At 41.2% G+C, this 16,178-nt stretch overlaps 1 protein-coding gene across 1 annotated transcript in view; it reads left to right on the forward strand.

Annotated features, from left to right (window-relative positions):
- The window catches only part of ARHGAP26 (Rho GTPase activating protein 26), a 531,098-nt gene that overhangs the window by 144,726 nt on the left and 370,194 nt on the right, over nucleotides 1-16,178 (forward strand). The window contains exon 5 of the mRNA XM_036749095.1: nucleotides 6,279-6,380. Coding sequence (XP_036604990.1) covers nucleotides 6,279-6,380 — 102 coding nt within the window. The remainder of the gene's footprint in view (nucleotides 1-6,278; nucleotides 6,381-16,178) is intronic.

Consider the following 16,178-nt stretch of genomic DNA (forward strand, 5'->3'; position numbering starts at 1 on the left):
CCTGTGATGTGCAGGGTTCTGTCAGGTACAGTTGAGGTACAAAGATGATGAAGAGTCAGGCTCAGCCCTTAAGAAGTCCAATATGGGGTAACATAGAGGCACTGTGTTAGGTTGGATAGAAAGCTGGGCAGAGTTGGAGCTAGGAAGACCTGGCCTCAGACATTCAGCAGCTGTGTGTCCCTGGGCAAGTCACTTAACCTTTCTTCACCTCAGTTTCCCTACTTGCAAAATGACCCAATTCTTAAGGTCCCTTTGTAGAAAGACTTATAGAGCTAAAGCTGGATCAAACTTCTAAGCTCCTCGATTTACATACGAGAAAACTGAGGCCCTTGAGATTTAGGTAACTTGCCCAAGATCTTACAGATAATAAGCATCAGAGTCAGGATTTGAAACTAGGACCTCTGACTCTAGCACCAGTTCCATTTACACTGTACTCTGGGATGGAAATCATAGAAACCTTTGTGGAAAAGACATAGCATTTGCTCTGGACTTGGGAGACTGATAGCAGCTGAAATCCCAGAGGAAGACATTCAAAATGCAGGAACCTACAAAAGAAAAAGATAGAGGCGGGAAAGAAAGTACATATGTTTAGAGAATAGCTGGTTAATAGAGTCCTAGCATCTGAAAGGAACTTTATTAGCTAGTCGATTGATTCTTTCACACTTCAGTCTCAGGACCCTTTTACTGTCCCTGTGGGCTCTATCCACAGATGTGCTGGTAAACATCTGATGATCGGCTCTGAGAAAAGAAAGATTTTTCACAAGACACACTTTAAAATTTAATCTTCGTTAACAACATTTTCTCCATCACTTAAGTCTAGACCAGGGGTGGGGAACCTGTGCCCTTGAGGCCACATATGGCCCTCTAGGTCCTCAAGTGCAGCCCTTTGACTGAATCTAAACTTCACAGAACAAATTCCTTTAATAAATGGATTTGTTTGGTAAAACTTGGATTCAGTCAAAAGGCCATACATACCCAGGGACCTAGAAGGCCTCATGTAGCTTCTAGGCCGCAGGTTCCCCACCTGGGTCTAGACAATCAACAAAACAATAAGCCAAACCCTGATTTGTAACATTTGCTGATTTCCAAGGTGTCAATGTTCACTCTGAAAATTTAATAATCAGCTATTGTGAGCTGATATGAGCTGGCTCTAGCACATCCCTGGTTGTAGCTATCAATATTTACTACATTAGAAATGAAAATTTCTTAGAATTATTATGAAAATCATTTTGACCTTGTGGATCTTCTACTCCAAGGGATCATCTCACCACATTTTTAGAATTGCTAATAGTCCAATCTCCTCATTTTATAAATGAGGCAGCTGAAGGCCAGGAATGTCACCCAGCTAGTAAGTATTAGAAGAAGGATTTGAATCTAGATCCTGACCCTACAACTCTCCTGTTCTTTCCCCTGTACTTTGCTATACAAAGACAGAGGCAACTTAAGAGAAAGATACAAAGTGGAGGAAAAGATAATATGGGTGAGGCAGAGATCAGGTAACATAACCTCTCAATGTGGCCAATCAGATTAAAATATAATTGGAAAATGTTTAATAGAATAAATAAAAATACAATACAACATAGGTAGTGTTAATTTGTGGTTTTCTAAGTCAACATGAGGCTTGCAGGGATCTCTTTCTGTTTGAATTTGATGCAACTCATCTATTCTAACTTATTTTAGAAATGAAGGAAGTGAGGCTCAGAAAGGTTATGATGTGTCCAGATAAGCAGAGCTGGAGTCACATGGCTACCACCCTTGTTGAGACCCTCACAGACTCCCAATTGTTCTCTTTCTCTTGAGTCCACACAACTGACCGAATGATATTTTTTGGAGGGTGGGCAATTGGAGTTAAGTGACTTGACTATGTGTGAGCCTGGATTTGAAGTCAGGAAGATTTGTCTTCCTGATTCTAGGCCCACCACTCTATCCAGTGCACCAGCTAGCTTCCCTCTTTGTTCAAATATATCTTCATACTAAACTTCTCCGTTTGACTCCCCTAAGTGGTGTAGGGGATAGAGTGCTGGAACTCAGGTCCTCCTGAATCTCAGGCCAATGCTCTATCCACTGCACCACCTGGCTGCCCTGAGAATGATATTCTTAAGACACAGCTCTGATGGTGCCATTCTCCTGCTTAAAAAGCCTCAGAAGCTCCCGAGTAACTAGCATCAAATACAAATGCCTCTGTTTGGCATAAAGCCCTTTACAAGATCAGGCTTTAGTCTACCTTTCCAGACTTCTTTGACATAATTCCCCTCCAGGTGCTCTGTGATCCAGACAAACTGGCCAGCTTGTTCCTCAAATTCAGGATTCTGTTTCCCCAAATCCTTGCCTTGTTGGCACAGGCTGTCACTTAATGCCTGGAATGCTCTTCCTCCCATCCTCGGCTTCTTAGAATCCTTGGTTCCCTCCAAAGGTCAGCTATCCTGTCATTTCCTACTCAAAGGCTTTTCCTCTACAAAGTGGCACTACAATCATATCTCATCTCTAAGTTATTCAGCATTATGCTTTGTTTTGTTATATCTTCCAGTAGAATGTTTGAAACTTGAGTTAGGTACAATTTTTCTCTTTATAGCCCCTAATCTGGGCCTAGGGGCTGGCTCTTAGTTAATGTTTGTTGGTTTATTGATTATTTTACTCAAGGTCTAAATGAATGGGCAGCTAGGTGGCACTATGGATAAAGTGCTGGGTCTGGAGTTAGGAGGACTCATCTTGGTGCATTCGATTCAAATCTGTCCTCAGATGTAGTAGCTGTGTGACCCTGAGGAAGTCACTTAGCCCTGTTTGCTTCAGTTTCCTCATCCATAAAATGAGCTGGAGAAGGAAATGGCAAACCACTCCAGTATCTTTGCAGGCAGACCTCAAAAGGGATCACGAAGAGTCAGACATGACTGAAAAAGGACCCAACAACACCTAAAGGAATAGACCCGGAATTGTGAAGCATGTCAGTGATGGAGGGAAGAGGAATGGAATAAGCATTTATTAAGCACCTCCTGTGTGCCAGACACTGTGTTACGTTTTTTACAAATATTCTCTCATTTGATCCTGAGATGAATAAAAACCCTGAGAGACAGAGTTTCTGAGTAATTAATCAGTTTATAAATTAGGCTAACCAGTAATCAGTGCAGACCCTGAAATTCCTTACATCCCTTCTGAAAGGGAATGCCCTGACAAGTGAAACTGAACCCTGATTAGTGGGCATTTAATGAGGAGGTGGGCTAAAAGTCTTCTGCTCCTCCACCTTGATCAGCTGCCTCAAGGTATCTGGGCAAGGGGAAGCCATCTCCATCTAGAGCTGAGTGGCCAAGGACTGGGTGTTCCTCCTCCAGGCAAAGGGTCAAGCAGAATGGACTCTAGAATCCTAAACTAGAAATTAGGTTTCCTAGTTGGGTGGGGTCCCATCCAACTATGGAGCATTTGCCTTGAGGGCTAGGAGCAAATCTCTTCACTCGGCCCTTCCCAGACTTATTGACCTTTTCAGGAGATGGGTTTTAACGGAAATAAGAGGAAAAAAGGGTGAATCATAAATTAATAATTAGTTATTAATATAATAGTGTTAGAAATACGCTTTATACTGAAATTCAGGCATCAAGGACAATTTATTATTGAGGAATCCAAGGGAGTTGGGCTTATGCTACTGGCCAGGAGCGGGTTTCACTCTTCTTTGGGAAGAGGAATCGGGGAATATAGGAGCGAGACCAGCTTTATTCCCTTAGACCTATGCAGCATCAGCACAGTACCTCCCTTCAGAGAATGGATTGGTCCATTCCGCTTCTGGGTTACAACCTCCCTTAAACTCCCCTTCCATGTGGCTCCTTGGTATGTTCCCCCCCCCCCCCCATAGGTCCCTTGTTCAAAAATGGCGGAAAACTCCTCCGTGTGGGTGTGTGAGGTAATATTCAGTTAACCAGTCAAGCATGGGCAGTAGCCATTTGACCCGGTTCTCTCTCCAGCCCTGACTGTTATCTGGCTGGTTTAGGCCAGTTTTGCCTGTATCCAGAGTTTGTGGTTTTCAGAAAACCACCAACTATTCTCTGATTGGCTGGATCCATCTGCCTTAGTTAATTTTTACTCCTTTGTTCAAGCTGACACTTCATTAATTATTTTGTGGGAACTTAATTTTCACTGATCTCTCACAATAGTATCATATTATAATATGTGCATAGTGTGCATGTAGTATGTATAGCATGTGGTAGAGCATGTATCATGATATAATAAATAGTATGATATCGGTTTCTCTCAATCTTCACAACAAAGCTAAGGAATAGCTGCTGTCATTATCTTGAGGCAGACGGCTAGTAGGTGGCTGAGGCCAGATTCCAGTCCCAGCTCTCTATCCCCTGTGCCTTCTAGATGCCTTATTATTTTTAGATTCAGTAATAATCACTAAAAAATTATTCACCTATTAGTTAAATAATATAGTAACAATTAATATTATTTTAAAAATCTCATTAACATTTTCATGTTCGGGACATTACTTTCTGCTACTTAGGGTGGGCTTCACCTCACCTCATGTCTGAGTACCCTGGAGAATAAAGTTGAGTTCTGGGATGATTTGGGAATTCTTTTTCCATCATGGGCATTGATTCACAGGGGGAAAAACGGCAGTGGTCATCAAATAGACAAGTGAAAAACAACAATATGGGCCTGTGCCCAAGATTAGAAAATGAATTGTTGGTTGCCATGCCAGTGCCAAAATTTCCCTGCCTCTCGCTTCCTTCTTTACGCTTTTGAATGACTAATGGTTTTAGACTCTATTCAATAAAAATGCCATTAAAAATATGAAAGTTCCTGTTTTCTAGCTTTGTTCACAGAACCTGTGATTTGTTTGGTATAGGAAACTCCCTTTACCAGTGCAGATGACTACCTGCCCTACAATTTATAGTCTTGGTTGCCTGTGGCAGGAAGAACTTGACTCACTCTGGGGTTATACAGCAAGAACGTATCAAACAGAATCCTTCCTTCCTTCCTTCCTTCCTTCTTCTCCTTTCTACTTTCCTCCCTCCCTCCCTCATCTCTTTTCTTTCTTTCTTCTTTCTTTCTTTCCTCTCTTCTTCTTTCCTTTTCTTTCTTTCTTTCTTTCTTTCGTTCTTTCTTTCTTCTCTTGCTTCTTTCTTGTCTTTTCTTTCTCTCTTCTTCCTCTCTCTCTCTCTCGTCGTCTCTCTCTCTCTCGTCTCTCTATCTCGTCTCTCTGCCTCTTTCTCTTCTCTCTCCTTCCCTCCCTCCCCCCTCTTTCTTTCTTCTCTCTCCTCTCTCTTCCCTTTCCTTCCCTATCCTTCTCTCTCTCATCTCTCTCCTCTCGTCTCTGCTCTCTTTCCTCTCTCTCAGGCCTTGCCTTCCTTTCCTTTCCTTCCATTCTTTCCTTCTTTCTTTGCTTTCCTTTCCTTCCTCTTTCCTTCTTTCTTTCTTTCCTTCTTCTTTCTTTCTTTCTTTCTTTCTTTCTTTCCTTCTTTCTTTCATTCATTTTTGGAAGGCAATCAGGGTTAAGTGAGTTGCCCAGAGTCATACAATTACTAACTATCTAAGGCTGGATTTGAACTCTGGTCCTCCTGACTCCAGGACCTGTATTCTATGCACTGCAGTTAGTTGCCTCTTCCGACTCTTTTTCTAAAAATATTTTGTCCTGCTCTGAATAAAATTAAAGAATTAGTCAGGTGGTTCAGTGATTGAGAGTGCTGGGCCTGGAATCAGGAAAAATCATCTTAATAGTTGTGTGACCCTCAGCAAATCACTTAACCCTGTTTACCTCAGTTTCCTCATCTGTAAAATGAACTGGAGAAGGAAATGGCAAACCAGTCCAGTATCCTTGGCAAGAAAACCCCAAATGAGGTTATAGTCGGATATGACTGAAATGACTGAACACTAACAAAATTAAACACCTATTACATGTTAGGCACTGTGCTAAAGTACATTACTAATATGAATAGGACAAGACTGAAAAAACAAAATCATGACTGATTAACAACCACAGATGAACAAGTAGTTCCTCCCGCAAAGTTTGCCCTTCCCCCACCTATCTGCTTTATATGTGGAACTTTCCTCATTTCATACCTTGAGCTTTAAGAAGCCAGGGACTGGTTTTACCTCCTTTTATATGCCCAGGTAGAAATGAATACATTGTGGTATTTTCGCGACCAGGAATGCTGTTTCTGCTAGTCTCCTGTGGTCTATGAGAAGTCCAAGGTGGGAAGAAAGGGGAGCATAAAGATGTAATGAGAATTAAGTGTCTATGGTAGTCAAGGCTGTATTTATTCCTGCAATATATCTCCATTTTTTCATAGGATGCCAAGAAGAAGTATGATAAGGAAACAGAGAAGTATTGTGGTGTCTTGGAGAAACACTTGAACTTGTCTTCCAAGAAGAAAGAAGCTCATCTTCATGAGGTAAGGCTGTTATCTAAACTCTTGGCTTTGAGAGGAACAAATGGAAGTACTTTATTCTTTTGGGGATATACTTTAACTCCCACTTAGGTTTTTAGTGACATAGAATGACCCTATACTTAATAATACAAGAACTCTTTCTTAAAGTAAAATCTTATTTTCTGTTTTTCTTAAAATAAGTTGAAATAGTATTACTTTATTAAAAACTCAGATTTTATGCCTTAAAAGCATCTTTTCCCTGTACTGGTCTTTTCATAGGGTCTGGTTTTTGTGGGTCTATTTTTTTTTTAAGGATACCTTGGCATTTCAGTCAGATCTCCTAGTGGGATGTAGGCTTTTTGAGAGCAGTGACTGTTTAATATTTGACTTTGTATTCCTAACACTTAATAATTGCTTGGTGATTGATTGGTTCACCACCACAGATCAGTTGCTGTTTTTAAGCATTTGATGTGATCCATGGGAAGTTACATTCCATGCATTCATTTGTAACAAACATTCTCCTGTTCTGTGCCAGCCTCTTGGGGGACAAAGACAAAAATGAAGAAAATTCCTGTGCAGCAGTGGGGGTGTAAGACATAGGAAAACAACAACATGTACGTAGGAAGTTGAAGTTGAAAAAAAGTATTTAAAAAAGAGTTTCTGGGAGGTCATGAGCACCTGGGGAGAGGGAGGAATCAGGGGTAGGTTTCCTTTAGGAGGTGATGCCTTGAGCCGAATTTTGAAGGAAGGAAAGGATTCTTTGACTTGGAGGAGAAGTGTGAATGTATTCTGGTTATGGGTCACAGCTTGTACAAAGATCTGGAGATGAGAGATGGGAGGTTATTGGTGAGCAATAGCAAGAAGGATGGTTTGGTTGGAATGTGTAGAGTATGTGAGGGACGAGTAATATATAATTAGTTGGAAAGATAGGTGGGAGACACATTGCACAGGTCTTTAAGAGATGAGTTTATATTTTATCCTTTGAGACAAGAGAGAATCACTGGAGCTTTCTGAGGGCATGTTTATACCTGTGCTTTGTGGAATATCATTCTGGCAGCTTTGTGGAGGATGTAGTAGATCAAGGAGAGAGGGGAAAGGGAAAGAGTAAACATTTATATAACACCTACTATGTGCCAGGTACCGTGTAAGGTTTTTTTTTTTTAATTAATTTTATCTCATTTGATCCCAGGAACAACTCTGTGAGGTAGGTGCTACCATTTTATTCATTCATTTATTTTAATTTTAATATATATTTTTCCAATTAAATACAAAAACAATTTTTAACCTTCATGTTTTTTTAAAAAGAACCCCAACAGTTCTGGGTTCCTGGTTCCTTCTCTCCCCCAGTCCTCTCCCCTCCCCATTGAGAAGGCAAGTAATTTGATACAAGGTATACATGTGTAGTCATGCAAAACATATCTCTATATTAGTCATGTTGTGAAAGAAAACACAGACCAAAAAACCAAACCCCAAACCCAAGACAAATAAAGTCAAAAAGCGTACTTCAAACTTCATTACAATTCTATCAGTTGTTTCACTGGGGCCGGATAGCATTTTTCATCGTGAGTCCTTCAGAACTGTTGCAGATCTTTGTACTGCCGAGACTACCTAAGTCTTTCACAATTGATCATCTTAAAATATTCCTGTTGCTGTGTATGATGTTCTTCTGCTTCTGCTTATTTCACTCTGCATCAGTTCGTAGAAGTCTTCCCATGTTTTCCTGAGAGCATCCTGCTCATCATTTACTTACAGCACAGTAATACTCCACCACAATCTTATGCCAAAATTTGTTCAGCCGTTCCCTGATTGATGGGCATCCTCTCAATTTCCAACTCCTTGCCACCACAAAAAGAGTGGCTGTAAATATTTTTTCTACAAATAGGTCCTTTTCCTTTTCTTTTTTTGTTTTTTTATCTCTTTGCAATAAAGACCTAGTAATGGTATTACTGGGTCAAAGGTATGCACACTTTTATAGCCATTCTGATGTAGTTCCAAATTTTTCTCCAGAATGGTTGTATCAATTAAACTCTACTAACGGTGCATGAGTGTCCCAATTTTCCCACATTTCCCTCCAACACTTGTCATATTAGCCAATCTGATAGGTGCGAGGTGATAGCTTGCATTTCTCTAATCAGTAGTGGTTTAGAACATTTTTTTTTATGACTATAGATAGCTTTGATTTCTTTATCTGAAAACTGCCTGTTTGTATGGTTGGTGCCATGAGTATTCCCATTTTACAGATGAGGGAACTGAGGTTAACAGGTTAAGTAATTTGCCTAGGATCATAGAGGTAGTAAATGTCTGAGGCAGGCTTTGAACTAGGGTCTTCCTGACTATGGGCCTATTACTCTATCCACTGTGCTTCCTAGCTTCTTCAACTTGAGACCTGGGAAGGTAGTTGTCTGATGAAGGACTGAACTGGGGTAGTGTCCGTGGAAAAGAGGAAGGATATGAAGCATGTTGGGGAGGGAGAGTCACAAAACTTGGCTGCTGATTGAACACAACTAGGTGTCATTTTTCGGTTGTTCTCTTTCAAGGAGATTGACAATTTGACCTCACTTCTCAGTGTGGTGAATTTTTGACTGTGTTGCCTGTCCCTTTCTAGTATAAATGCTGAAGATAGATTCCTGTCCTCATCTCTAAATTCTGTTCCTCCTTGCAAAGATGATCATTAGTTTTATCCTGAGAGCTTTCATCAGAGACAGTAGGGCTGAGCGCTTGGTCCACAATAGACCTGATGATTTCAGGGGTTGCTCAGTTAGAAGCCTTCCCTGTTACCACTTTGCTAAACATCCTTGAGTAAGTCACTTGTGTTATTCCTTAGTTCTGTCCTCTGAAATGGTAATAGAGATAGTTGATCCAGTGTATGGGATGGTTGTGTGAAACAGCTAGCAAATGAGGGCTGGAATTGGGGGATCAGAGTTAAAATCCCAGACTTAATAATGATAATAACAATAGAGCATATATTACCTTAAGGTCTTCAAAGAGCTTTATAACTGTTATCTAATTTTATCCTCATAACAACCCTGGAAGGCAACAGAGGAAGAAATTAAGGCAGACAGAGGTTAAGTGACTTGTTCACACAGCTAGCTAGATTTGAACTCGAGCCTTCCCAATTCCAGTACTCTATCCACTGTGCCACCTAGCTGCTGCACTGCCTTCTGTGATCTTGGACAAGTCACTTAACCTCTTGGCCTCAGTTCTTCCTTTGTGAAATGAATGAGTTGGACTAGATAACTTCTGAAGTGCTTCCAGCTCTCAATCTGTGATCTTGTGATTGGTCAAGGTCTTTAAAAATGATTATTTATTTATTTTTTAATTTATGGAATAAAACAAGCATTTCCATAACACAGTATGATAAAATAAGGTGATTGCACATTGCAAGTCTATTATGTACAACTTGCTGTTCCTTTTAAATACATAATAAAGTTAGCATATACTGTTGCAACAATCTGCTAGTGGCTGCTGAAGGGGTGCAAAACCAACACGAGCCCAGCAAGAAGAACACTTCAAGGCCAGGTTCTTTTGATCTGCTTTACTAAGGAAAGCAATGTTAAGGGGTTAACAATCTTACTTTAATCCAGCATACAGATATCATTCACTTAGTTCAGGGGAAAAAGCCAGCACCCTGAACTGCAGAGCAAATACAAATTACAAACATCAACAGACAGACCTTGTCTGATTCAAATCTCAGTGCATAGTTACCAGAGTTTAACAAAGTCTGAACAGCCGGGTTTATAAGCTGGAGGACTCTTAACTACAGCTGCCCAGAGTCTCCGCATCAGCACACCGCCAAGAGTGAGAGCCCTAAGCAAATAGCTGTTCTCTCTTTTGATGCACTCTTTAGTCATCATCAAAGGGTCAGCAACCAGAACTTAAGCTCTTACTATTGGCTCTGGTCTTAGCAACTCCCCTTAGGACCCTGAGGGCTTCACACCCACATAGGCTTAGCACCTAATACATAGGGATTAGGGCCTGGGGCTTAGCACCTAATAAGACTCATTCCAAGACACCCAACTTAATTGATACTACATATACATTTCTTTATTTTCCGCTTCTCTTCTCTCCCCTGCTCCCAATCCCTAAAGATGGCTACCTACCATTAGAAACAAATACATATAGATGTAAAATCATTCTGTACATACTTCCTATTTATCAGTTCTTTCTCTGGCTACAGATAGCATCTTCCTTCATGCATCCTTTGTAGTTAATTGAGTGTTTATAATAGTCAAAATTAACTTATTTCCTCAAAGTTGTTCTTAAAACAATGTTGCTGTTGCTGTATACAGTGTTCTCTTGGTTCTTCTCATTTTATTCTTCAATATTTCATGCAAATCTATCCATGTTTAAGAACTTTTGAGGACGAAATGAAAAAACAAAACGAAATAAATACTATCATCTAACAAGAATAGAGTGCCCACTCTGTAAAATGGTACTGCTGGAGATACAAAAGAAGGTCTCCCATTCCCTTATCCTAGAGATAATCTTCAAGGCCACTTGTAGATGAAATTAATTCATACTTCTCAGGTAACATATAGGATCTGCATTCAAATCCTGTATCAGACACTTGTGTGTATACTGGGCAAGTGTGATCCTGGCCAGGTCATTTATTAATCTCTTCTAACCTTATCTTCCCCATCTGTAAAATGCCCTCAAATGGACCCTTCTATTATCCTGTGATGTTAAGTTCTATTAGATTCAGATATAAGCATGTGATGTAGTTGTTCTCTTCTTGGTGGTTTTTGAGGCCATGATTGCTAATGGAGCATGAGTCATGCGTGGCCCTATGATCAATGATGAGTGGCTGGACTGTGGTGTGGTAGACATACTGCTCGAGGATTATCCTGACCAAGTTCTAGGATGCTCATCCTAGAGATTTGGCCATCATTTTTAGGTACAAAAACTGTGAAAAAACAACCCCATGGGCAGGATGAGATGAGTGGGGAGAATAAGTAAGGAAGGAACAAAGTACTTTTTGTAGATGATAAAATGGTGGACCTAGAGAGCCCTTGAGAGTCAACTAAATATTGATGGGAACAATGCCTCCAGCATAATTACAGCGCGTAACTAATCCACACAAATCATTGGCATTTCTGAATGATCAATAAAATCCAGAAGTCATTGATCTTACCATACCGAAGTCAGTATTTGTACAGTCAGCTTTTAGTTCTCCATGTGTAAATACTGTCTTAATTTCTAGCTGCCCCTCTTGATTTTGTCAGCTGGATGTACTCAGAGAGCGAAAGCCAACAGTAAGTTATCCTAGTAGGAGTTAATCCCCTTGATGTCTGCAGAACTGTGTTTGAAAACTGCCTCTGATGCTGTGTGACCCCAGCAAATCACCTGCCTTCTCTGAATCCTTGTTAAGCAAGGATAACAATACCTGCATTCCTTGCCTCTTTGAGAGATGAGTGCTTTGTTATCCTTAAAACGCTATAGAAAGGTGAGTTAGTAGCATTTTGCTTACTCATTGTAATAATTCTGCACCCAAACCATTCCTGCCTGCCTCCATATAGTTTCTGACACTTGAGAGTTCTGAGATTCTTCAGGATGGGTGTTCTCTCTTTGTACATTGGAGATACAGTGGCCAAGAAATTCAAGGTTCTGCAGCTACCTGGCGTATGAGAAGCCTCTTGTCATGTAGCTAGGGTGGTTCCCGGACAAGAGAGTGAGAACTCAAAATGGGAGGTAGTAGAAAAACTACTGACTGCACTGTGGAGTCAGAGAGCCTATGTTTCCACCTGTGACCTCGGGTAAGTAAGTCACTTAATCTCTTTCGTAGACAACTGCCTTCCAGCTGATCTCCTTGGCTCAAATTGAAGTAGTGAGGTGGCACAGTGCACATGACACTGTGCCTGGGGTTAGAAAGACCTGAGTTCAAATCCAGCCAAGAGACACGACCCTGGGCACATCACTTACCCTTTGTTTGTGTAACTTTCCTCATCTGTAAATTGGGGATAATAATAGCCCTTCTCTCCCAAGGTTGTTGTTAGGATTAAATGAAGTGGTATTCATCAACAGCCCTTGGACAGCGCTTGACATATGGTAGATTCCCTTCCCTTGCCTAGAGGGAGAAGGGAGCAAACAGTTATTAACACTACTGTGTTCTAGGCTGTGCTTTACACATACCTGATTTTACATAAATTATCTTTGTCAAATACATGTTTGCTGTGGAAAAAAATATGCTCTGGCAATAAATACTCATTATTCACCTTCTAGGTTCCAGGGACCATGCTGGGGACATGTTTATTTCTCTAAAAGAGAGGCTGAACTAGCTCCGTTTGGTGATGACTAGTACTAGTCAGGGTCATTCCGTGACTGGCGGTGGTGACCAAAGCAGCTGTTGGCCACATTTTAATCCTAGTGCCAAGTTGCCTTGGGGCAAATCCCTGCATTTATTTGGGCCTCCACATCCTCTTCTATACATGGGGTTCACTAGAAGATCTTAGATTCCTCCCAGTGCTCTCTTTTTTTGGTGGGATGAAGGCAGGGCAATTGGGGTTCAGTGACTTGCCCAAGGTCACACAGCTAGTAAATGTGTCAAGTGTCTGAGGCCGGATTTGAACTTAGGTCCTCCTGACTCAGGGCGCCACCTGACTGCTCCAATGCCTCCCAGTTCTAAAGCAGTGATTCTGTGTTCCTAATTGGAACAAAGGGATTAGTAGAAGTGTTCTCAGGCTGAGATATATCAGAGAGAAGGACCTGGATGGTGATTCGCTATTGTGTAGTAATGATGACTAGTATTTGTTTAGTGCTTTTAAGGTTTGCAAAGTGGTGTTTACAGATATTATCTCATACCAGCCTGCAGGTGGGTGCTATTATCACCCTCATTTTACAGAGTCACCGAGCAGTTATGTGCTGGAGGCAGTTGGACTTGAGCTCAGATCTTCCCGTCTCCGGGTCCAGGGCACCATCCACTGTACTGCCAAGCTGCCTCTGCCTAGCTACATCATGGCCATGAGCAAAAAGGTGTGAGACGGTGATGATAAGGACGAGCTACCATCTGGCCCTAAGACGACATTGAGCATTCAGAGTACTCAGTCTGTATTGATCAGATGAAATAATAATTGTAAAGCAATTAGCACAGTGCCTGAAACATTGTTAAGTGCTATATTTAGCCATTCAGTCAATAAACATTTATTAAGCACCTATACACATGTTAAGGGAAGAAATGTTGTTCAGCCTGCCAGTGAATCTCAGACTGAGAATAGACGGCTTTTGCATATTGATTGGCGTGATTTTTTTCTCTGGGCAAAGCACTGTGTTGATATGTGTGATTTTGTGGCCAGGAGGCGATTAGAACGAACCAATACAAAGTGGGAAGGATGCTTCTGAGGTGGTTTGGCAGAATTGTTGGTTACCCCTGCCATCTAGTGGTAGCAGTTGAAAGCATCTCATGCATTTCGATTGAGGATGCATCCAGTGAGGGATGTGATCTCTAAAGTGCATTCTCATTCTTAAGATTTGGTCCCACGCAGCTCGTGGTATGGAGGGTAGGAGTGTTAGACTTGGGAAATCCCGAGTTCAGATCATGCCTCAGATACTCAACCAGCTATGTGTCCCAGGGCAAGTCACTTAGCCTCCTTTATCAGCGTCAGTTTCCTCATTTGTGAAATGGAAAGAATACCATCTATTTCACAGGGATGGTGTGAGGAATAGATGAGGTCTGTTGTGTGTAAAACACTTGGCAAGACTTTGTACCAAAGAAATCCCAGGTGACACAGTGTAGGAAAAGGCCCAGGATCCAGGTTTCAATTCTCCACTGACTGCTTAATAAAAACTGGTTGTGTGATCTCATAGGTTCTCAACTTCTTCCTCTGTCCAGTGGGTGTGTGTTTATGAGGAGGGTGGTCAGACTAGGTGAGGAGTTTTTAACCTGAAGTCTGTGATGTGTTTTGAAAATATTTAGATAACTTTTGTTGTTATTCAGTCACGTCCTATTCTTCGTGACCTGATTTGGGGTTTTCTTGGCAAAGACCCTAGAGAGCTTTGCCATTTTTTTCTCCAGCTCTTTTTACAGATGAGAAAACCGAGGCAAACAGGGTTAAGTGACTTGCTCAGGGTCATGTAGCTGGTGTGTGTCTGAGCCTGGATTTGAACTCTGAAATATGCTCCTTCCTGACTTAAGGCCTGGCATTCCATCTTCTGTGCCACTTAGCCGAACCCTGGTCCGTGGGTGCTATTATTCTCTGAGTTTTACAGGCCGGAAATCTGAGGCTGTCTCAGGTCAGATGCTGTGGGTGTTCTTCAGCTCAAGTCTGGGGCTCTCTCCATGATACCACACTGCCTCTCTGAGTTTGGTTTCTCACCTACAAAGCCAGGGAGTCAGGCTGACTCTCAAATCTGTGATGGAAACTGGACAAGCAGCACCTTTCGTGGGCCAGAAAGCACAGTGGGGAAGAGTTTAGATAGGACATCGTCCTAGTCCTTTCTCATGGAGCTTATAGTCTCGTAGGTGGGATGTGACATATATAGAAATGACTGTAATGCAGAATGTCACTCCACCTCCTTTTTCAGCCTCAGTTTCTTCAAGTATAAAATGGGAGATAGTAAGAGTACTTACCTCACAGTATTATCGTGAGGATCAGCTGAGATAGTATGGAAAGCAGTATGCAAATACTAGCTTTTATTATACTTAATTAGTATTTCATTGGAGATCTAGGTGAGGTTCAGAAGGAGAAGGGCCATCGTTACCATTTGAGGGGAATCAGCAAAAGCTTTGGGGAAGAGCTGATGTGAGTAGGGCCTTGAAGTGTCTATAGGAATTCAGTAGGTCATTAGACAAAAGAAGAGGTTACAGAATTGGGATCAACGTGAGCCAAAGACAAGGAGGTGGGAGAGCACAGGGCATCTTCTAATTTACCCTCCATATTGCTTATGGAGCAGGGCTTTATACATGAAATATGTAAACTTGTCTTTAAAAAAAATATTTTGATAACAGTATTGAAATAGAGTCTCCTTTGTGATCTATATCAGGCCTGCTTAACCTACATTTTTCGTGGACTGTCTGAAATCCTTTGGCGGGCTACAGGTTGTGCAGGCCTGATCTATATATTTTATGCTTTTAAAATCATTTTTCTGAGAAGTGTTAGTTTTCACCAGACTGTCAAAGGAGCCCTGGGACGCAAAGAAGTTTAAGAACTGCTGGTCTAGATTTTGGATTGGTTACAGTCTATCTTCTATACTCTGTTAGTTTATTGAGGTGAGAGAGAGAGAGAGAGAGTGTGTGTGTGTGTGTGTGTCTGTGTGTGTGTGTACAGTTGGTGAATACAGCTGGAATGAGAAATTTGTGCATGTGTAAGTGCATGCAAAGTACCTTGTATGTAATAGGGACCTAATAAATGTTATGTTATTTGAATGCATGAATAAATGAATGGTAAGAGTTACACTGAACCATCCCATACCTCAGTATGAGTTGGTTTATAGTAGTTGGAAATATGTTCCATTCCTTTAGCTTTATTGAAGGGCCTGCTACCACCCACACCTCCTCGGGCATCGAGAACCAGTAATTTATGACCTCATAATAGTAATGGAGCCACATTGAGATCCAGACATCATAGAACCCGACATTTGGAAGGGCCCTCAGATAGACCATCTAGTTGAATTATGCCTCTGAAAATCTGTTTTACAAGATATCTGGCAACTAAGTGGTCTTAAAATGAGTTTTGGTTACTTTAAGACTGCAGAAATAGAGAAATCAGTGTTTTCTTGTAGAAAAATCCAGATAATTGTGCTGAGAGTTCCTAGTTTGAGATTTACAAAGTAAGTAACAGGGTAAATAAATACAGATGTTAATTTAGGAAATTCCTTCATCCCACTCAA

This window comes from Trichosurus vulpecula, chromosome 3, assembly GCF_011100635.1.
Source record: "Trichosurus vulpecula isolate mTriVul1 chromosome 3, mTriVul1.pri, whole genome shotgun sequence".
Classification (NCBI taxonomy): Eukaryota; Metazoa; Chordata; class Mammalia; order Diprotodontia; family Phalangeridae; genus Trichosurus; species Trichosurus vulpecula.